This window comes from Heteronotia binoei, chromosome 1, assembly GCF_032191835.1.
Source record: "Heteronotia binoei isolate CCM8104 ecotype False Entrance Well chromosome 1, APGP_CSIRO_Hbin_v1, whole genome shotgun sequence".
NCBI classification, from domain to species: domain Eukaryota; kingdom Metazoa; phylum Chordata; class Lepidosauria; order Squamata; family Gekkonidae; genus Heteronotia; species Heteronotia binoei.
Window position 1 is genome coordinate 158,564,965 of NC_083223.1, and position 23,256 is coordinate 158,588,220.

At 39.8% G+C, this 23,256-nt stretch overlaps 1 protein-coding gene across 1 annotated transcript in view; it reads right to left on the reverse strand.

Moving 5' to 3' along the window:
• The window catches only part of LYST (lysosomal trafficking regulator), a 155,805-nt gene that overhangs the window by 104,139 nt on the left and 28,410 nt on the right, over positions 1 to 23,256 (reverse strand). The window contains exons 4-10 of the mRNA XM_060243203.1: positions 21,173 to 21,263; positions 16,674 to 18,759; positions 10,000 to 11,008; positions 8,396 to 8,557; positions 6,524 to 6,680; positions 4,413 to 4,633; positions 3,271 to 3,337 (exon numbers count right to left, since the gene is read on the reverse strand). Of these exons, the coding sequence (XP_060099186.1) occupies positions 3,271 to 3,337; positions 4,413 to 4,633; positions 6,524 to 6,680; positions 8,396 to 8,557; positions 10,000 to 11,008; positions 16,674 to 18,759; positions 21,173 to 21,263 (3,793 nt within the window). The remainder of the gene's footprint in view (positions 1 to 3,270; positions 3,338 to 4,412; positions 4,634 to 6,523; positions 6,681 to 8,395; positions 8,558 to 9,999; positions 11,009 to 16,673; positions 18,760 to 21,172; positions 21,264 to 23,256) is intronic.

The following is a 23,256-nucleotide window of genomic DNA, read 5'->3' on the forward strand; positions in this document are numbered from 1 at the left end:
CTCTTGATCTGCAGCCTCACAGCACAGCTTCTAAACTGCTCTCACAGACTGAGCGGCCCTATATTTCTAGCTAAGTTCCTTCCAAAAGCCCAGAAAACAATTGATTGGGTCCATTGTTATAGCCCTTGTTATCCTTTGTGCAGACAGAAACAAGGGAGGGATTTTTCACTTATTGCCCCATCCTACACTATTCCTTAGTGCTGCCTTCCAGAGCAGATTTTAGGGGAGTGCTGTGGGCTGCAATAGAAAGAACAGCTGAAAAAGATATGTTCCAGATTCAACCCACTGAGTGAAACTTCTGCTGCAGCAAAAAGAGCTGAAGAAAAGAAAAAAGCAGAATACTCTGATTTGCCTGCAGAAAATACCCATTTTGAATTGCAGTCAATAACCATATTATCCTACTGCAGTGAAGCACTTAGCAAAAAAAATACCACTGTGGATTAACTGACTGGAAACAACACATAAATGGTATTTTACCAATCTTTTGTTCAGGAGGTTCCATTATAACTACTATATAAGTTTCCCCACTCAAACACACAGACCAAATAAGGTACAGAATATTTGTACTGAATCACTGGAGCATTAGCAAAAAGAAAGGAGCTTGAGATTTAATCCTTTAAAGAACCAGAAGGCAATACACAACTCACTTAGGAAAGAAGGAAGGAAGGAAGGAACTCACTTAGCTAGAGTAATTCTACTGAACTCAATGAAACTGCTTCAGAATGAGTTGTCTCTCAGCTTCCTTTTGGCATTATAGACATGTCAGTATAGCTTAATAGCCATGTACTCTTTCCAGTATTAAGAACAAATCTGCTCAAACACAAAGCCTAAGCATATTGGCAATATAAAGATAAACTTATATCTACAGACTTCATGTTCACACATTTTGTTATGGATCAGTTTTAAAGAGAACTTGACTGTAACATGCTATAGTGATGTTTAGTAATAGATACACTACATTGAATAAGTATAATACTTGAGACATAGGCCTCATTGTCCATTCTACACCACTGCAGTCTGTAGGTGGGGGCCTGAATAACTAAACATTTAAAAAAATAAACACACAAAAATCAGATGTCAAAATGGTTGGCTAGAGTCTCTCTTCCAAAATTCCAGGATTTTTAGCCCTGTGTAAAGAGAATGTATTTTGATGTCATTGGTTATGGGAGAATATTTTTTTATTTGATTGGCCACATGCAGAGTGAAGGGGTACAGCCCTGACATAGGACTACAGCTTTAGTAAGAACCATTTTATAATTATAATTTTAAAATGACATCAGATGTCAAAAAAATGTTCACCTCATAATTTTGAAAGACTTTCAGTACTATCTAACTTCTTTCACTTATATCCCACTTTCTCTTTTTGGAAACCCAGAGTGAATTCTAACAAAGATCCAATGTAGACACAGACAAGGCCAAGACTTGCTTAGGTTTACATGCTTTGGCCACTTGTCAAGAAACTGTTCTCTTTTAGGAAAGTTATTGTCTGTAAAAGTGATTACTTCATGTTTGTAAAAGTCATTAAAAAGGTAAAGGTAGTCCCCTGCGCAAGCACCAGTCGTTTCCAACTCTGGGGTGATGCTGCTTTCACAATGTTTTCAAGGCAGACTTTTTACGGGGTGGTTTGCGATTGCCTTCCTTAGTCACCTACACTTTCCCCCCAGTAAACTGGGTACTCATTTTACCAACCTCGGAAGGATGGAAGGCTGAGTCAACCTGGAGCCGGCTACCTGAACCCCATGCTAATATGTTATCAGGACTGTTGCGTAGGCTGGTCAAATCAATTACAGTATTTTTTGCACCATAAGACTCACTTTCTCCCCCCAAAAAAGTGGAGAGAAAAGTGTGTGCGTCTTAAGGAGCGAATACTGCAAAAAATTCACACAAATGCCTCTAAATTCACACAAACGGCTCTAAAAACTAGGTGCGTCTTATGGTCAGGTGCGTCTTATGGAGCGAAAAATACGGTAACTGGCAGCAGCTGTGAACTGTAAAGTGTTTGAGAACTGGCAATCTAGGGATCAACCTAGTAACAGCTTCCTAACTGGTCAGATTGTTAATAGGCTGACAGCATAGCTAGCGAAAGAATGTCTATGTAAAATGCTTAGCAAGTTGAATAACTTGAAGCACACGGAGACACTGACTGCTACTCTTTTCAACTTCCACCTTGCTGTTATGCTGCTGGAGACTGTTCTCCTGGAACAGCTGCTGACATGTCACAGCTATATGCCTGACAGAAACAACAGTGAGTAGTTAAGCCAGGTAGGTTTTTTGTTTTGTTTGCATTCCTTGCTGAATTGTACACCTTTTCCCCCTGCTTGTGTTGTCTTTTTCTCTTTTGTAAATACAGTTTTGTTTTTATACTTTTTTTGTTTTTTATACTTTTGTTTTTATACAAATTGGAGTGAGTTTACTAGCTAAACCCTGGCAAATCTAATCCACTGCCATGCCTACCAGCTGCTAGAAACACCCCCCCCTTTTTTCCCCCTTGGCCTGTTATCATCACACCATCCTACAGTAAATATATATATGACAGTAGAGTAAAAGAGGGAGGGAGGGGAGGGAGGGAGGAAGGATCTTTTATGTGTAAACAAAGTTACCAAAATTCAAACTTATACTAATGAGATTCATATCTTTGCACTTCATGATTCAAGAGGTGACCAAAGAAACTGTACCATTCACTTGGGTTATGTAGTATAAAGAAAACCCATTTACTTGGAAATGCTGATCATTTCCATTTGAGTTACCTAAACAAGAATGCATAGAATCAATTTTTCCTAAAAAGAGCCTAAGGTTTCTTCTTGTCAAACTACCAAAGGGTAGATGTAGGACCTCAAATACACTGCCTACCATGATCACAGAGCTTTAAAAAAGAGAGCTAAAAAAGAATTTTTAAAGCAATTGATCTGTGGATCTATACACGGCTTTACATTCTCAGTAACATAAGAACTAACTTGTAAACTGACAGCTCAACATAAGGAGAAATATACTTTTTTCTTAATACTTAGAGTGTACTGTGAGAAATGGCAGCAAAGCTTAAATGTAGCCAAACAGAAGGCACAACTCAGTAAAGTCAAGCACATTTAAGTTCCACTAAAATCAGTGGATAATGCTTGACTATGTAGGATTAAGCAAGATTTTTTAGATTTTCCAAAGAACTCAATATTTGCACATAATCTTAAAGTTATCAATCTGCAGATCTGCACTACAATTACTGTCCAAATTCTGGAATGTATAAAAAAGCAGAGATTACTGTTAATAAGAACTCACCATGAAAACTGCAATCTATCTGTGTCAAAATGTGGTGAAATCCTCCCAAGAGACTCTTCACAGTTCCCTAAAAATATAAAGACTATTTACTGGTCAATCATAACCATTATTTCTATCATGTGGTGGTAAAGTATGACTACTACTACTATATATATATGTTTAGGTTTGAATTATTATTATTATTTCCCTCCCTGCCTGCAAGTGGGCTCATAGCAGGTAACAATTGGAATATAACATAAATATTTTTATATGTTACAAATGTATAAACTTAAAACCAGCTTCAGAACATCAAAAAAAGAAAACTCCTCGGCACCTCTCACAAAAGGGCATATGGTGGTTAGAACAAGACCCATTTAGTGGATGCCAGAGCAATCACTTTAAAGAGGGCAGTTTACCCAGGGGGCGGGGGGCTATAGGTGGGGGAGGCCAAGATCTTCAGGTGTCCACCACCTCAAACAAAGGCTTATCACTGAGGTAGCTGTAAGCAGCTCCACCTTCCTTTCCTAGCAGGTTTTACTCAGCTTTTCTTTCTGCTGTGCCTTCCATCTGCCATCTCAAATGAAGTTACCAGCAGCCTTCCCTTTCAGGTGAAGTCCACCAGTTGATGAGAAAATACATCGACTAATGGCCTAGCGGAAAGGGAGAAAGTGTGCAATGAACACACCTTTTTTTCTTCAGACCTTGGAAAATAGGTCTTAGCTTCTCTGAGTTCTACAATATAGCTACTACTGAAAATGTATCCAATCCTGCTTATTGATAGTCTCTGCACACTATGTTCTAGAAGTTTTGTTTCAAGGCCAGAAGAACACCAGTCTTTCTGTAGTGAGAAAAGTGTTGATTGAGAAATATATGTTTAGGTTTGGAATGAGGAAGGGGGTTGAGGCAATGGTGGCTATCAAGAAAGCCCTCCTGTGGATTTTCCCTTACTGAAAGGGGTTCCAAACTACACATTAGCCCATCCCCACTGCTATCCAATACTACCTTTTTCACCCACATTGGCAAAAAGGCTCAGGTAAAGATACTGTAGATGTGTAGAGCAGTGTTCTATAAAGCTCTTGATGATCATTTCCTTGTAATTTATGCTTATTCATATCATACATCAAGGTAACTGTAATTAAGGCTATCACCTTAATTTTATTCACCTGCTGCATAAGTAATGTTGCATTCTTTTCCTTCAGCCTGATTACTTTCAAGAAACTCTGGAAAACATGGGTGAGTACGTCTAAGCTTGGGCTGCCAATGGTAAGTAACTGTAATTCCAACATGCAGATTTCAGGGTATATTAGTTCCTCTTGGGCGAGGTTTTCAGCTATGTCACTGCGAAAACTGGAATAACCAAAGGACCCTTTTTCTGTTTTAATATCTGTTCATGGAAGAAAAGACACCAGTTATTCAGTTACTTCCAGTTATTCAGTTACTTCCTATCTCATTTATAACTACAGTAAAATAGTGGGCAATGCTAATACTAGAACTAAATAAACCCAGGGCTTTTTTTCTGCTAGAGCCCACAGGCTGATTCACTTGTTCATCTTCCAACATTATATATGCTATTAAATGCCAACAATGCCCTTCAGTTCTCTGCATAGGGCAAACAGGACAATGGGCACAAATCTGATATCAAGAATTACAAAATTGAGAAACCTGTAGAAGAACACTTCAATCTTCCAAGACATTCAGTGGGTGACCTTAAAGTAGCTGTTTTACTGCAAAGGAACTTCAAGAACAAAAGGAAAGGGAAATTGCTGAATTACAAATTATTATGAAACACGGAACAAACATCTCCCTGGGACTGAACAGGGATATTGGTTTCTTAGCAGGGAAGGCTGAGATCTTTACATGTCCATAACCTCAAACAAAGGCCTATCACTGAGGTGGCTGTAAACCATGGAAACCTATTCTCACTATGTAGAGCTATACATCCACCGTATTCCAATATATTTCTCATTTAGAATAGTGTATCAGAATAATGTCTGTGATAGAGTAGAAATCTCTCTGACAAAACTACTCTTAGAAAAGGATGTTGCTAGTTTAACCCATACTTGAGAAGAATACATCCACTGAATTATAACATATTTTTGTATTAGTATTTTAACAGAGTAGACTTCAGCTTCATTCTACAGGGAAATGTTGGTATTCATGCTTTAGAATAAATGTTACAACAGAATTTATTACTGTTCACAATTAAGGGACCTAATGACAATGACATCGAACTTCAATTCTGACGTTTATTGCCTTTGCATACGAATTCATTGCCCACTCTCTCTCTATATATGAATACTAATTCCATCCCATACTATTGTCTGATGAAGCGTGCTTTTAGCACATGAAAGCTTGCATTCTCAATAAAACTCTGTTAGTCTTAAAGGTGCTACTGGACCTCAACTTTGTTCTATTGCTACAGACCAGCATAGCTATCCACTTGGATCTATAAGGTACCTGTTATAAAAAGTTGTGTAGTACTTTTTATTATTCAAACAACACAATGCTAATGCTAGAAATAATTTGATTATAATAACAACAAACAGAGATGTATTTTGCAATCCACCCTTTTTCATGATAATCAAACTGAGGGAATACAGCAGCAAGAAGCTTCTGCAATCTAATAATAATGAGTTTGCAAGAATGTAGGTGGTCCTGCCACCATATATCCTCAGTTCCTGGCTCTCACATTATTAACCAAAAGAGGGTAAAAATAAGCCACAAAAGGTTAACTTGGGCATCAACAATTAAAAACAGTTTATTAGAGAGTATTTGAACAGGAGATTTTAATGTGTTTGTAACCAGGAGATTCATCAGGTTCTAGAGGGGAAATAATTACTTGGAAACCTGCAGAATCCTGACTTACTGGGATTTCAAGACAACAGCTGAGGAAAAAAATTAATACACAGGCTCATTTTTACAAGTTGTCAAAACAAATCAGAGTACCAGTTCAGTATATTGTGCTTAAGTATAAAGATTCTGAAGCCCTAACTAAAAGACCATAAAAATTCAGACCTGCTGACATACTCTACAATGCATTTTCCATTAACATTCCAGTAGCAGATGCTGCACATACCAAAAAAAAGTGTTATCTAAAGCCCTATGATAAATGACCTTTCTGTTGTCTGGGGATTACACTCCATGCTGCGAAGGAGGAATGTTGCTCTGTTCGTAAGAAAGAACTGGGAAAACTATTTTGCCTTGGAAGCACTATGTAGGCATGAATGTTGCTAGAATACATGGTGCATTTTATAAAATCAAAATTCAGGCTTACCTTCATCCTTACTTTCACTGTCATCAGGATTGCTTTCACTGTCTGCATCATAACCTTCCTCCTCAGCAAAAACATTAAAACTACAGCACTGTGATTCTTCAGCTTCTTCAGATAAGTCACCTGGCTGAGGCACAGGCTCCTTTTCAGACTGATGAATCTGTGGTACACACATCCCATTCCACAGAATATTATTTTGGTCTTCACAGGATTTTTGGTTGCAGTAAAATATTGTCAAATGGAGCTAATAGGCAATATCTTCCTGACATGTTAGTTTTAATCTTTGCAAATTCCAGTTACTACTAACTGTGTATACTATTTCATTGTGAACAGTACATAGAAGTAACAAACAAAAGCTGATTAGACCAGGAAGCACATGGATATAACACTCTCAAACTTATGATGCTGCTGCAAGTAATTAACAAAACTAAATTTAATGTATTAGATATCTGCCACCAAAGATGCCTGGTTTGTCTATCTATTCATGGTTGTTTCTTTGACTTCTGTTGCTTAGTCATCCAACCCTAAAATTCTTTTGCATGACTCTTTCAACACCCAATAGGCCCTCCAGTCTGCAAGGGCAGCAATGAGACATTCTGCAACTTCTATGTTTATGTTGACCCTATATCTTCTACTGTCTGCCTCCTCACTGCAAGCACCTGCTGGTGGTGATGGAAAGTGCTGTCACTGACACTGGGCTTTTTCACACAGTCTATGTATTCCGATATGGAAGCTGGTCAGTTACTGAACAGTAACGGGTTTCTGCTGGCATTTCAGACAGACCCGATTCAGTAACTGGCTGCTACCGGAATACTCTCACCTTTTCACACACTCCCGCGGCTGTCCCAGTAGTGAGGCGTGCCTGAGTCGTTACAAACAAAGAGCAGCTTCTTCCACTTTTCAACCCCTCCTTCCGGGTTGAAATCGCTATGGGGTGCTGTGTGAAATGTCCAGTATCTAACCTGGGAGCAGTTTTTGCGCCCTTTTTCGCCCGCCGGCACGCGCGATCTCTGGCTTTTTTTTTTTGGAACGTCGGGCTAAGATTGCTATAGCGACGTATCACAACAGCATCACCATAGGGATGCCTGGGCTCCATTAAGATGCCAGATATCGCCACCACTGAAACCTGGTAACTTATCTCAATAGAGCCTAGCCATCTCTATGGTGTTGCTGTTGTGATATGTCGCTATAGCGCTATAGCGATCTTAGCCCGACGTTCAAAAAAAAAAAAAAAAGCTGGAGATCGCGAGCCGGCAGGCAAAAACGGCTGGCGCTGGTGGAAGCGAGATAAGAGCGGAACAGTGTGAAATGGCTCGCTTCAATCACGGAACCCTACCGGGAAAAAAACCATGTGTCTGAAAACTCCCATCCCTGTCTCGGATTACTGCAAGCGGCACAATACCGACTCCCTTCCGGTTTCCACTGGTAAGTGTGAAAAGGGCCACTGTCACTGGCAACCTACTAGTACTTGCTTTTTAACCCACTGCTTTTCTGTTTCCATCCTAGCTTCTGCTGAATTCCTATTACACATGCCAGCCTTCAAGCTTCCATACCAACCCAAGACCACATACATTTAACCAACAGGAGAATCTTTTCTGTGTGCACAATGCTCCATCCTTGGCACTTCAGTAAAAAGACTTCAATTAAATGCCACAGGGCTAAGATTCTGACCAAAATCATTGCTAGTCACTGCACTGGACTAGAGAGGCCAGTAACCTGACTCAGCATAAAGTAGCTTCTTCACACTGTCCTGCCTTGGCTTCACCCATAATGTCCTAACTAAAACTAAATAATCTGCAGACATCTCATTTACAATTTCACCTGCTTCCATAACTACAGAAAGTCTATAAACATGCAATGACTTGCTATTTTTACCTTTTCCTTTTTCTCTTCAGAATGATCCAGATCAGCAAAACAAGTTCCTAGTGCAACTCGAAGTAATGAATCAAACAAGGGTTTCACCAATTCAGTATCCATTATTCTAGATTTTACAAGCTGGTCTCTCATTTCAAGTAATATGTCTTCCACACAAACATTCTATGTTAAGAAAATATAAACAATTATGCTTACAAGTCTGTTCGGGCTAATGAAACTGGTACTAAAAATCAATTACACTTGTCTCTCCTTTTGCATTCCTGGCTCTTTCTGCAGCTGGTGAAACCAAAGACAGAGCAAATCAAAGTGGCAAGGAGAAAGGTAACCAAGAGGCTGGGCAGGACCATAGAGGCATTGGGGAAGGGGACTGGATTAGCTTTCTGAACATTGCTATGACTACACATTCTGTTCCAGCCTTGTCTCACTGGGGGATGGGTATCTGGCTGCATGACATCAGGGGTGACTAATGAGCTTGCCTACAGCTGTAGGAGCATTGGTGGGAGCTGGCTCTTATGCAGTATCAGCATGAGACCAGATCCATTCTCAGGGAGCCAGCCTGTGTGCCCATTTTCCTGAGTTTGGGGATCCCTTTAAGAGATCTTGGCATAAGAGTCAGGAACACCCAAGCCCAAGGGCATTGTCAGGGACTACCCTCATGCTTAGGTGGCAAGGGAGACCGCCCTAGGGTGGGATCCAGCAACCAGTCATCCCAAGGCTGGGGCAGGCAGGGGATCACTGACTGATAGGCGGGTCAGATGATGGACAGGATCCAGTACCCCATGCTGTGCCAGGGCTCAATAGAGCTGTAACCAATAATGTTTTTGCCAATATTATTGCAATTTTAGACAAAAAACTGTTTGTGTGTGTTATTTCAAACCTGGGTTGTTAGTGAGGTTATAGGTAAGATTATAAGGAAACCCCTCATCTTCAACACCCTCTTCACCCATCTCCTTGGTGCTGGGGCCTCAAGCCAGAACTCTACATTAGATTTATCTCCAGGTTGTTTTTTCTTTTTCCAAGAACTGCATTTCCAAGGGGCAGAACAGTGAGGGGAGGAAACAGCTCTTAAATCCTTTTCTCTCTGGCCTTTTTCACATGGAAAACTACCACCCCAAGCCATTTTTATTTCTAGTGATCAAACTTACAGGTAGTTTTTACTCCCAGCAGGAATAAGAGCAGCTCAAGGAAAAGAGGGATAAAGAGCTCCTTCTCCTCCCCACCCTCAACTTCATTCTTGCCCTTGAAAAACAGCCCAGTAGTTACATTTGGAAAAAAAAAAATAATTCTGTAAAGCAACAATGTGTAGACGCATTCTTAATCTCCTACAGAGATGAATTTCACACAACTTTCTAAGATTTTCTTCTGTACTGGAACAGCAACATTCTCATTCCGAGAAAGCGTCTACCACAAATCCTTTTAAATGCTCATATTCTGCTTTTATTCTCTAAGATTAATTTTCTCTGAAGTTCCGTTTATCTAATTCCATATAGCAATGAACACAGAGTTCTAAAATCCCCAACAGTAGTTGTCTTTGTTCCAATTTTTAAAATATCTTTTAACTGACACTTCTGATGTAATAGTTTTATGTATCAATGGTATGTTACCTGGAGAAGAAACTCCATTTCTGTCTTCTGCTGAAAATTATTTGCACTGTGTAAGCAAATTGTTAGTAGAGCTTCCAAAAGTCTTATACCATGGAGTGACCATTCACTTTCCTGCATTAAAGCCTTTTTTGATTCTGCAGTGTCATCAATTGACATTTGTTCAGCACTTGACTGGTCACAGGAAACCCACTGAGACTGTCTTCCATTCTCAGGATTCTCATCAAGACTGTCATGATCTAATTGGTTCATCTCACTGCTTGGAATCATTTGCGATGGGACATTTCTGACAGAAGGCTCAGCATTAGAACCCTCAGTTAAACCATTTCCACTAGAAGATTTCTCCCATTCACTTTGTTTCTTTGCTCCTTTTTTGGAAAGTTTCTGAATAATCATGGCTATTAATCTATGACATACATCAAAGCCACCAAGTCTATGGAATTGTCTTTGGAAAACAGAGCTGCACAAATATATCCAGCAACACATTGACCAAATATCTGCTGCTCTGTGGATATGTTCCAAGGAAGGCAAAGTAAGACTCTCTGGAGACAAGCATGGCAGTCTGTGGCTCAAAGGTTCACTAGCATTACTATCATAACCTGAAGTATCTTCAGAGTCATTAGCTGAATCTCGATCAGCATCTGCTTCCTTACTAACAGACAAAAAAGCAACACAAAGAAATATGTTAATTATGTTGATGTGTACATCAGGACTGACTGATTTCTTCTTCTTTGGATAATCTTCTTTGAGGCAAGAATAAAATTTGCTTAAGCTTTGAGGCACATCTGAAATAGCTTGCTGCTTATGAACCAAAACACCAAGATTTAATGCAGCTTTTTGTTCGCTGTCTAAGCCATCTAGGTCAGGTATCAATTGGTCTGTATGCTGGTCTCCAAGACAAAATATTAACGTTTCAAACGTTTTCAAGGAATAACTTCGTAAACAGTCCAAGTAATTTATTTCAGTCATTTGATTCACTCCATTGCAGTTTAAGAACAACTCTCGTATAATTCTACACAGAAAAAAAAATGACAATAAGTTATCAATTGGTAAAACAAGGCAAAATGAAAAATATGCAATTTGCCATTCTCTTTTGGTGCCTTCACTTCAATAGTCAAAGTTCCAGCTACAATTCAACAGAGTTAGAGGGGATTTAAACCAATTAAACTAATATTTTAAATGAATTTAAAAAAAAGTAAGCACTTCTAAAGTTGGGATGAACTTGGCTTTTCACAATAGACAAATCGTGTTTAGGTCTGATATTTATGGAATTAGCTATTAACTGAACAATGTGTCCTTGTGTGTTTTTAAAATGAAATAAACCAAAGCTCAATATTATTCAGAAGCAATGTAAGATCTTTTTGTTTTTGGTGACCAGAAGTTTTTGCTTGCACTTTTTTGCCCCTAGATAATGTCACACCATTCTGAATTCACAACTGACTCCTAATGCTAAGAATGGATGGGCATACTGAAATAAACCTTCCTTTCCATGTCACTTCAGGAAACTGACACTTACTGGACCAAGCATTATTGCTGGAGAGGCAAGTTAACATAGTTGCCAAAAAAGGGCTTTCTTCCAACTCAGGCTAAAGCAAAAAGTGGCCCCTTACTTTGATATGGTTGATCTGACCACCTGGATCCATGCCACAGTGACATCTTTAACTAGACTACTGTAATGCACTGTACATTGGTCTCAGCTGTTATCAGGAGCTAGATGGAGCGTGCATAGTGCTACCATTCTACAGTCACTCCAATAGCTTCACTTAAGTTACTAGGCTCAATCTAAAGTATTGACTAACACATCTGAAGCTTCCTATCTGCAAGACTGTCTCTCCCCCTATGTTCCACCATGGCACTGTGTGGAATGGCTTGCCTGAGGAGGTCAGGAAGGTTTCCACTTGCCTGGCTTTCTGCAAACTATGCAAAAAACTGAATTATTCAAGATTTTTCTACACAGGCAACAGGTAGCACTGTTACAAAATGCTTCACAAAGTTACTTGGATAAATTATTGGGGACAATTGCCTGTACTACTGTGCGTAGTTTGCTGTGGGTTGGCTCCAATTGTGTAATTTTGCACCGTTTATTTATGTCATGGTAACACTTATGTTTTGCTTAGTTCTTTTTTTTTTTTTACTTCTGGTTGAATCTACAAACGAAATTCTATTTCAATGTTTAATGAGTGTCCCATTTTGTTGATTGTATTTATTCACTCTGTATAATACATCTTGAGTCCCAGGGAGAAAGGCAGATTATAAATAATGTAAATAAATAAAATTATTGTTAATTTGAGGAGATATCAGAATACCATTAACTGGGATAAATTGCAGTCTTGTAGAGCATTAGTTTTAGTTTCACCTGATATTTGCAGTCTGTGGCCATTTAATTTTCTTATGTTCCCCTTTCCAAAGCAGTCCTTTTCATTCCTAAGAAAGTTTACTTAGGAAAGATTTCAGAACCAGTGTATCTAACAGCTGCATAGACTGGGAGGAAGAAGTAGGAAAGGAACAAAATTGCTGCAGAGGGGAAGGGGGGATCCACAACTATCAGCTTGGATGGCAGGATCCAACCCAGTTGCTAACAATTCTTTTTACATTTTTATAAAACTACTCTCAACACATTTATATGCCATTGGTCTATCATGTCAGTATTGCATACTTTGTCTGGCAGTAGATCTGATAGAGGTATTCCACACAGCCTAATACCAAATTGTTTTAATTGGAAATGCTAGAGTTTGATCAGTGACCATCTATATGCAAAACAAATGCTCTGCCACTGAGCCATAGCTCGCCTCTAAATGAATAAGTCTTAAAATGAATAAAAATAATTAGCTTTACCTGGTTTATAACTATTGTTTTTAACTAAAAAGGGAAATACAAGAGGAAAAGAAGGTGGATTAAGAAACAGAAGAGGTTCTTATAATGGAAGTACAAACCAGCAGAGGAAGATAGTTTGTTAACAATTTGACAAACTACATCTGAGGTGCTTATACATACATATGGCTGTATAGGAAGCAAAGTATAATTTGATTAGCCATAGGCCTAGAACATCAGAGCATACATGCAGTATAATCATCTGCATGTCTACTCAGAAGTGCCTTTTCCCAAGTAAGTGTATATAAGTTGTTGTAGATTTTCTGGGCTGTATGGCTGTGGTCTTGGCATAGTAGTACCTGACGTTTCACCAGCAGCTGTGACTGGCATCCTCAGAGGTATAACACAGAAAGATAGAGTTCTCTCTGTGTCAAGTGAGAGGAAAGAAAAAGAAATGATAGGAAGCCCTCTCAGCCCAGTTATAACAAACGTCTACATGGAACATTTTGAAAACACAGCTTTAGAATCTGCATCCCACAAACCTACAGTCAGGTTCAGGTAAGCAGATGAACATATATATGAACATATGAAGCTGCATTCTACTGAATCAGACCCCTGGTCCATCAAAGTCAGTCTCGTCTACTCAGACTGGCAGCGGCTCTCCAGGGTCTCAAGCTGAGGTTTTTCACCCCTACTTGCCTGGACCCTTTTTAGTAGGAGATGCTGGGGATTGAACCTGGGACCTTCTGCTTACCAAGCAGATGCTCTACCACTGAGCCACCGTCCCTCCCCATGATACCTTTATCATTTGAAGCCATGGTGAAGTCAAATTGATGGCGTCTTAAGACCACCTCAAAAATATCCATCCGAACATACAATTCACCATGGAAAAAGAAATCAAGGGTAAATGCCCATTTTTAGATATCATGGTCATCCACAAAGCTAACCAATTAGGTCACAGAGTCTATAGAAAACCAACTCATATGGATCATTATTTATACAAAAACTCCAATCACCACTCTCAGCAAAAAAGAGGTATAATCAAAACATTAGTAGACCGTGCAAGATGGATATGTGAACTGCACTTTCTCAACAATGAACTAAGTGATCTGAACCACACACTTCAAGCAAATGGCTACTCCAAGAATGAAATCAGAAGAGCAATTAAACTAGAGGTAAAACAAATAACAGGAAAAACAGTCCCCCACAGGAAAAGTGTTTTTGCCATATATCAAAGGAATCAATGATCAAATGGGAAAACTTATGAAAAAATACAACCTACAAACAATAGACAGAAGAGACTCCCTCACTACTGCAGGAGTATACCACATACTCTGCAGTTGTGGACAGGTTTATATCGAGATCACACAACGTATCATCTAGACAAGAATAAACAAACATGAAAGACACTACAGACTAGGCCAACTTGAAAAATCAGCAGTGGCTGAACACAGCCTAATTCAAACAGGACACTGTATCTTATTCCAAGACACTGTAATACTGGACAACACATCCAATTACCATGTCAGATTACCCAGGGAAGCCATTGAAATCCACAAACAGAAATACAATTTCAACAGGAAAGAAGAGAGTTTAAAAATGAATAGGGCATGGTTTCCAGTTCTGAAAAACACAAAATGCTCTATAGCTTACAACACTGCTGATAAGATTAGAATTCCAGCAGCCATTCCATATGCAAAGAACCTCCTCAGGAAAGCTCCATATACAAAAGAACCTCCTCAGGCAAGCCCCTCTATTAACATGTCACAGCCTGGGAAATTCCTACTCACCCCTACTTGACCTTTCTGAGTAGATAGAAATTCCTATCATTTCTTTTTCTTTCCTCTCACTTTGACACAGAGAGAATTCTACCTTTCTGTGTTATATCTCTGAGGATGCCGGTCACAGCTGCTGGTGAAACATCAGGTACTACTATGCCAAGACCACAGCTATACAGCCCGGAAAATCTACAACTAATGAACTCTGGCCATGAAAGCCTTCGACAACATACTAAGTGTGCATAGGATTGCAGTCTTAATTCACAAATAAAATAGCCCAGTGTTGGAAGAATGCAGTTGGAAGGTGGCTTAATCCAAACACCCATGGTATAATTTTCCTGAAATTAATAAAAACCTGTTATCAGGTCCTGAAAATAACTGTATAGCTGAATATGCATTCCCCAGTGAAAAAGGACTCTAAACTGGTTCTCCTAAACTTAGTTGCTTCAGACAGCCCTTCGTATAGGTATAAAGGGAACCTAATGACCAAAATTGCTCCAGCTAATAAAGAGACGTCATACACTCTCCCTACACTCTGTAATACTGTGGATGGATTAATTGTGGTGTGCAGAACTAACCTGCTATGCTAAAGCAGCAAGAAGCCAAGATAATATTTTTTTTTTATTTCTCTTGTATTTGAAGACAAAACCTCCATTATAAACTATCAGTTGATGGGGAAGGCATAACAGTAGGGGAATGCAGTAAAGTTGTCATCTTAGAGGTTTCCTAAGGCCTCCTGCTAGTTGTTATATGAAAGAGGATGCTGGAGTAGATGGATTTTTGGTTTGTTCTGGCTGGAATCTTCTAATGTTCATAATATTCTTGATTTTCAAAATGTTTGTATTGATCATAAATATTACAAGGTGTGTTTTTCAAATTATTAATATGTTAAATCCAAAGGTGCCTGTTCGCATGTGGAAGGCCTCTTCCATTACATACTACATAGCATGATATGTAAACAAGCTGCTTTACATATCACGCTAGGACACAGAAAGTTAAGGCAAATTCAAAGATGTTCTTCCACTTGCACAAGAGCTTGATCAACCTCTTGACAAAGTTTAAACATAAGATCTGCTATAAAAAGGTAAAAGTAGTCCCCTGAGCAAGCACCAGTCATTTCTGACTCTGGGGTGATGTCGCTTTCACGTTTTCAAGGCAGACTTTTTACGGGGTGGTTTGCCATTGCCTTCCCCAGTCATCTACTCTTTCCCCCCAGCAAGCTGGGTACTCATTTTACCGACCTCGGAAGGATGGAAGGCTGAGTCAACCTGGAGCCAGCTACCTGAACCAGCTTTTGCTGGGATCAAACTCAGGTCAGTTTATTATAGTACTGTATAAGCTCTTGTACAATCATACTAGCAAATATTTGTATGCTGCTAACAGTTCACAGGGTTGAATCTAATGGTCTTGAGTTTTTTTCCTGTATAACAAAGGAAAAAAGGGACAAAATCTTTCGATTAAAAGTAGTCAGGGGGGAAATGGAACTGTGAGCTAAGATTTTATGTGAGATGCAAAATCTGTAACATATGTTCAGTTTTTAATCAGTATGCTACAGAATTATTGTTTTGCTTTTGTGGGACAGGCTCTAGCACCTCCCTCATCACTCGGTAAAGAAAACACCTACACACAGGTTGGTGCTGGAGAGGCTATTTAATCATTCAGCACCTCCAGAAAGCTCTCAGACCTTCCAGTGTGATGCTTTTGACTACAGCCAGAAAGAGAGAGGATATTTTAAAAGTTCTTACACAAGCAGAAACAGCTTAGCATGAGCCTGATTTCAGCCCAATGTGTATGTTTGTCAAGATGCATACTTTAAATCAATGTCAAAATCCTGCAAGGGCACCTCCACTCAATTTCCATTTAATTCAGCAGGGCTCATATAGCAGTTCCACACACACACACACCCTTTTTTAAAGGAAGCTATTCAATCGCAGCACTTGTTAATTAGTGCCCATTACCGAAAGATGGATATTTGTTCTTTAACTACATCCATCAATTTCAGGCCAACCTTCCAACTTGCATGAGAGGTAGAGGTAGAAAATGTACAAACATTTCTTTATGGCACAACAATGTTGCAAATCAACAAACCTGGATTTAAACAGTGCAGGTAGAGTCTGTAAATAGATCTGAAGCACTTCCTGTGGCAAACACCTTCTGTGGCAGCTGCCTATCTGACTGAGGGCTGCAGCACCACCTAGCTGTTGGGAGTAATGAGCTAATTCAACACCTCTCTGAAGCACTGGGTTGAATATATAATTGTATAGTTTCCACTGAACAACTTGGTTGCCTTTTTGAATCAAATTGCAAACATGGCTAGCTATCTGCATGCAACGCAGTTTGTCCTCTTCCTCAAAGACAAGACTTTGGTAAGCCTCCAAGGCATCCCATTTCAGCAACATGTCCTCAGATCCCCTGCTAGGCAAAATTCCTTGAAACCTATATGGAGCTGAAGAACTTGATGAGGATACAACATCAGTAGCATTCCCCTGCAGGACATCATCTAGTTCAGCAATCTGTTCACAGTCAATGGTACAAATATTGCAGGAGGCCTGCATCAGTTTCTGCGGAACATCCACTCCACCCAGTTGGTCCAATATAAACTTGTTAAGGATGCTCAATATGTGCGGCTGAAAGTTTTTTAAGACCTGTAACTTGAAAGAGTGAAGCAAGGGGATAATTACAGACTTGGGGTCCATGCAACAACATATCCCAACATTATGGATACCAGATAAGAGCTGAAAACATGTGCTGCCAAGAGAAGCTTGTTGCAGCAAACGCAGACACTGATGAGCACAAACAGCAATGCAGCAGCACCTGTCAGGGTAATGAACTTCCCCATCTGCCATTTCCTCAAATGGGTTCTTAGAGATTTGGTTTTTAAAAGCAGAAACTGGCAGCCCCGAGAGGTCTCTGTGGTGATGCATGAAGTGAGAATACTCACATCGCCTGTGTCGTTTTCTTGTACACAATGACTGATGAAGTTGTTCTGACTTCACCTTTTTGATAGTGCTAATTATTTTCATGATGCTGTTGATTAGGGCTCTGAGATACTCAGACACCTCTGTGTTTACTTCGGCATTCTCAGCAACCAGACTTTCCATCTGCAGCACTGCACTCTCACATAGTTTGAACCCTTGGTGTTGTATAAACTCATGAACCAGATCCATTGCTTGACTAAAATAAAGTGGATTGGAAGCTGCACTCTGAAGGCAGCAGATCAAAATTTGCAGAACTCCTTCTATACACTCTGGCAAAAGGAGCACTCTGTGACAATATCTTGAAAAAACACAGTCATCCTGAACCACCTTTTGTGACTGTCTCCTTTGTTTTGAAGCAAAAGAATCACACTGTTTTTCCAGCAAACATTTAGTTTTTAAAGCTGCTTTAAGTAAATCAATAAGATTTTTTCTCAAATTGTCAGGCATAGTCTCAGTGTTGTTAACATCTACAGTCATAAGATGCAATACAGTCCTAAAAAGCATCCTCTGAACCAGAGCAACTGGTTCCTCAGTCCAGCTCAAGGAAACAACTTCATTTTCTGAAGCACAGCTTGTATTGTAACAGTCTGCAAGTTTGGACAAGAGTTCCGTTAACGTGGATATGACATTTGCTGCAAGCACAGGCTTGTGGTTCAAGGCAGTATCAAACTTACATATTTTTTCCAGCAATGACAACAAAATGTGACACAAGTTAAAGGGAGAGTTCTCACAGCTGCAAGCAGATGATGCAACTGGCACACTCAAAGTTTCAGAACTAGTTTCTTGCACTGGAATGATCTGTTTGGAATCTTCTATATTCTTCCTACTAGAATTCTGGACCTCCTCAGCTTCTGGAAAGCTACCCTTGCCTGAAATGTATTGTTCCTTAGGTGGGTTTGTTAGAAAAGGCTGCAGGTACTGGGAACGTCTGTGCTTCGCCATCATAGAAGTCTTCTCATCTGAATTGCCCTCTGAATCGGAAGTGGATAGCTGAGATTTCCTCGCATCCCTCACAGAATAGCGGTGGGTGGTTTTCCGCTGACGTCTCCATTTTCGGGAAGAATTTAATTTCACAGAAGCCTGAGTGGATAGAGGATAGCTTTCTTCTACATTTTGTTTTTCCTGAGCAGATTTCAGAGAACTTGGATTTGCCTCTTTGGTCAAGCATATATCAACAGAAAAGGGAAGATCAAAATCTGTTGGAAGAAGAAAGAAGTTGTAGGTGTTTCACAATCAGATCAACATGAGTAACACAACAGTTTATATATCATATTCATATTCAAACATTTTGAAATTTCTGAATGTTAAAACGTCTTTCCTAGCTTACGAGTGTATAATGTAGACCAGGAGTGTCAAACATGCAGCCTGGGAGCCAAAACAGGCCCCGGAGGGCTCCTATCAGGCCCCCAAGCAGCTGGCTGTGGTCTGCGTCCTTCTCCCTCTCTCTTGCTTCCTTCTGCATCACAGGTTACTTTGCCAGGCTTGCTCAATCATTCAGGAGCTACAGAGCAAAGTCTCTGTTTTCTCCATTGGCTGAGGCTCCTCCCGTGGGGAGGAAGGAAGAGGGAGAGCTTGCTTTGCCAGGCTCTCTCAATCACACAGCAGAACTACTGAGCCAAGCCTCTCTTCCTTCTACTGGCTGAGGTTCCTCCTGGCCCTCTGGGGAAGGAAGGAAAGAGCCAGAGCTTCCTTTGCCCAGTTCCCTGTATCGTACAGGAGAGACACAAAGAAAGCACCTTTAAGACCAATGAGTGCTAAGGATTTAAGCATGTTTTAAGTTTTTTTTTAAAAAATCTTTGTGTCCTTTATAAAGTTTATATCTCTGCTACCTAGCATTTCGTTTTATGATACACTTGGCCTGGCCTGACAAAGTTTCATTTATGTTAGATCCAACCCTCATAACAAATGAGTTCAACACCCCTGACCATTAATGGCAGATAATACTAGTTGCAACACTGTACACCACTGACCTATCAGACAAACTTCTGAAAACCAGAATTGGACAACAAATCTCTGCATGTATAAACACTGAAAGATTGGGGCAAAATCCTAGCTCATTCAGAGGCCTAGTGAACAGCTCTATTCAGTTCACTTACTTACTTCATGTATACACAACCTTTCTCCCCAACAAGGACCCAGAGCAGCTTAAATTGTTCTCCTTGCCATCATTTTCTCCTTACAACAACCCAGGGTTAGGCTGAGGGCATGCGAATGGCCCGAGGTCACCCAGCAAACTTTCACAGCAGAATGCGGTTTCAAACCTGGGTCTCCTATCCCAGTCTAAAACTCTTAATTCCTACACCACACTGGCTCTTTTATTCAAGCCATAAACTCTCTTGCTCATTTCTCCATCTGAAAATTAGGAACAGTAGCAACTAACTTAGTGTTGCTTTGAGCATTTCATAAAATAAGAATGTAGTGGAAAACAGCTGTGCTGGCATAAGAGACACAAACTACCTAGTAACTGTGGATTCCCCCTTTTGGCCACAGCCTCACATGCCACATCCCACTGTATCCACAGGACTTCTCCAATCCCCAGAAACCAAATGGGGGAGGGGAGATTGAAGCAGAAAAGCAGAAGTGGCAAAAACCCATTCTGTGAACAGAGCTCCACTCACAGCCCTTAGCAGCCAAACTATATTTTAAAATAATGTCTCAATTTTGCATATGCATATCGCCTTCCTTCCGTAAGGGCACGGGTACATCTTGCTGTTTTAAAAGCCTGGAAAAATAACAGATCGACCACATCTGACTCATTCAGTCAATTGGCTTTTAATTTATTGTTATCAAAAGTTCCAGAGCGCCTTAGCTTCTTTAACAATTTACTTGTAAAATATTCCATTCCTGATGACCTTCTTGCTATCTCAGTAGACAATCGACATCTCAGAGACTGGATATTTAAGTGCGATGCCATGTTAGACAGACATTCACTTTTAAAATGTCAGTCAGCACTTTGGTTTAAACTATTTAAGAATGATCATTTTAGGTCTCCCTACTTGCTTAGTATAGCTAACCACAACCTCAGAGTTGCCTTCACATCCTTGCGCTTTGAAACAATGCTGACGGCAGTGCTCGCTGGCCGTTATAGTAAAATCCCTAAGGAACAGCGTCTTTGTATCTGTGGCATTCCCGTAAGGATTTACCTCATTACATTCTTACCTGTCCATTTTACGCTCAACCCAGGGTAAAAATTCCCTCCGGGATATTAACTAATCTACACGCCTATTCAGATCCTGAGAAGATTGTATTTCTGTTAGCTGATGTCGATGCTAATATATCTCACAGAATGGCATTGTTTGCCCTTGCAGCGAAGAAATTACAGGCCAAAGCTGTTAGTACAGGTGTCAATTAATTACTGACTTTGTGGCGTATTTTGCCTGGTTTGTTCGTTTTTGGGTTTTAGTATTAGTTTATTTATTTTTGATGAAATTTTATAATTTGTTTTACGGTTATATGATATTTTACTTATATTGTATTTTACCTGTATATTTTATCCCTATGAACCTCTCTGATATTTTTGTTTGTAATAGCCTATGGCTTAACACAAATAAATAAAACTTGAACTTGAACTCCTGAGCATATGCATATCACCAGTAAAGAATAATTCACCTATTGCCTTTTCTTCTTGTACAGGTATTTTCCACACCAGCGGCAGAAGAGAGAGGAGGAGAGTAAGAAGGTCTTCTCGACAAGTCAGCTCCTATGTAGGTGAGAGAGGCTGTTTATATTCCATCTTTTTATAGGTTTCTTTAAAAATAGTTAATATATTGTCATCTACTACAGATGCAAAAGTTAAAGTTTCTTTTCTTCCTGTACCCACTGCTCTAGAATGATCAAGTCTAGTACTAAATTCAGCTGCTAAACACATTCCCCAATGACTGTCAGACAATCAACCAATCTAATTTAAAGGCAACAATTTAACACATTCTTGCTGATATGAAGCTTTTTTATGCTGAAAGAATTTATCACTTGTAGGAGTATACTATCACAAAGAATAAATAAACCATCCCTGATAGCTTGAAGAGGCAGAGATGAAGCAAGAAGTAATTTAAATGTTTAAGTTACTGTATATATTGCCTCTATAAAAATTCATTTAAACAACTTAAGCTATATTTCACATACAAGCGAAGACCAACTTTAAAGAGTACTGCTGCTGCTCTGAAACACTAGGCTGATGTTATTCTATATATATGTGCAGGACACAGAGCAGTTTTCCACAGCTATTCTTAATGGGGGCGGAGTGGCCCCTCTCAGGAGCAATACTCCCTCTAAGCTGTGGAGTCTTGTGAGCAAAAATTCTACTTCATGAGCTATTGGCATTAAAGCTGTGAGCTACTGTATGAATTAGTTTGCTCTGGGGCCATTTTTCCTGAGCTAAGACAAAAATGTGCGAGTCGGAGGCTGAAAACCTGTGAGCTAGCTCACCCAAACTCAGCTTAGAGGGATCACTGCTCAGGAGCTGATCAACAAATCTTGGGGAGCATTCACAGTTTTTGGAGACAATTTGGGATTTTAAGCAGCCCATTCTCATAACTGCACAAGTTTCAGACAGCAAGCAAAGCACTGTGACTTTATACTGTTCATCCTGCATCAACAATAAAATCCCAAATTTCTCCACCAAGCCTTTTAAAGAGTGGCATACAAAAAATAGGAATCAAGCCTAACATTAAGGGCCATTAACGACAAGGTTCTCAGTGAATATATGCCTGAGGTCTGTGCACTGTATGCCTGTATAATAAATAGATCTATATAAAGTTGCCTTGCCTAGAGTGGTTTTTTGTCGTAAGTTTTTGTTCACTTGTTATGAACTTACCTGTCATCTCAGATATTCTCAGGGCTTCCCCCTAGAAAGATCTTTGAGCTAAACTTTTGGCCAGAGCATGCACACCATTTCTTCAGGGGAAACTCCTGAATTATGCAGCATTACCCTCACCAAGGAAGTACTGAGGGCCCCTATGCCACTTGTCTTTCATAAGAAATGTAAAGTCGTTCTTTTTAGGTGTTTTTCCAGTTAATTTCATTAAAAAGTGCATCACGACGTTTTCACGGCAGACTTTTTATGGGGTGGCTTCCCATTGCCTTCCCCAGTCATCTACACTTTCCGCCCCAGCAAACTGGGTACTCAATTTACCGACCTCAGAAGAGTGGAAGGCTGAGTCAACCTTGAGCCAGCTACCTGAACTCAGCTTCCGCCGAGATCGAACTCAGGTCATGAGCAGAGAGCTCGGACTGCAGTACTGCAGCTTTACCACTCTGCGACACGGGGTTCTAGTTAATTTCATAAGGAGGGTATTATTTTAAGGCAAAGTTTTACAGCTGTATTTGTCTTATGTTACCTGTAGGTCACCTTGTTTTGTATGTGTTGTTGGTCAGTGGGAAACATGGCAGATAAATATTTTTTTAAATAAATAAGGGATATTCAATGTAAACACTATGTACTTGAGGGGGGCAGTAGTGGATTAAACATTAAGAGCCACTGATCTATCAATCACTCACCACAAGCTCTGCTATGATTAAGGAGTTATTATAGTTATAAGAAATCTATAATATGTTTCTAGAGGCACAGAACTGGAAAAGTAGATTTCATCCAGTATCCACAGCCAAAGTAATGGCAGATGCATTTTAGGCAGTTTGATCATTTAACAGGCAGACATAAGCCAACCCACAATCTTTTTGAATTCTTTCCAGCTGTC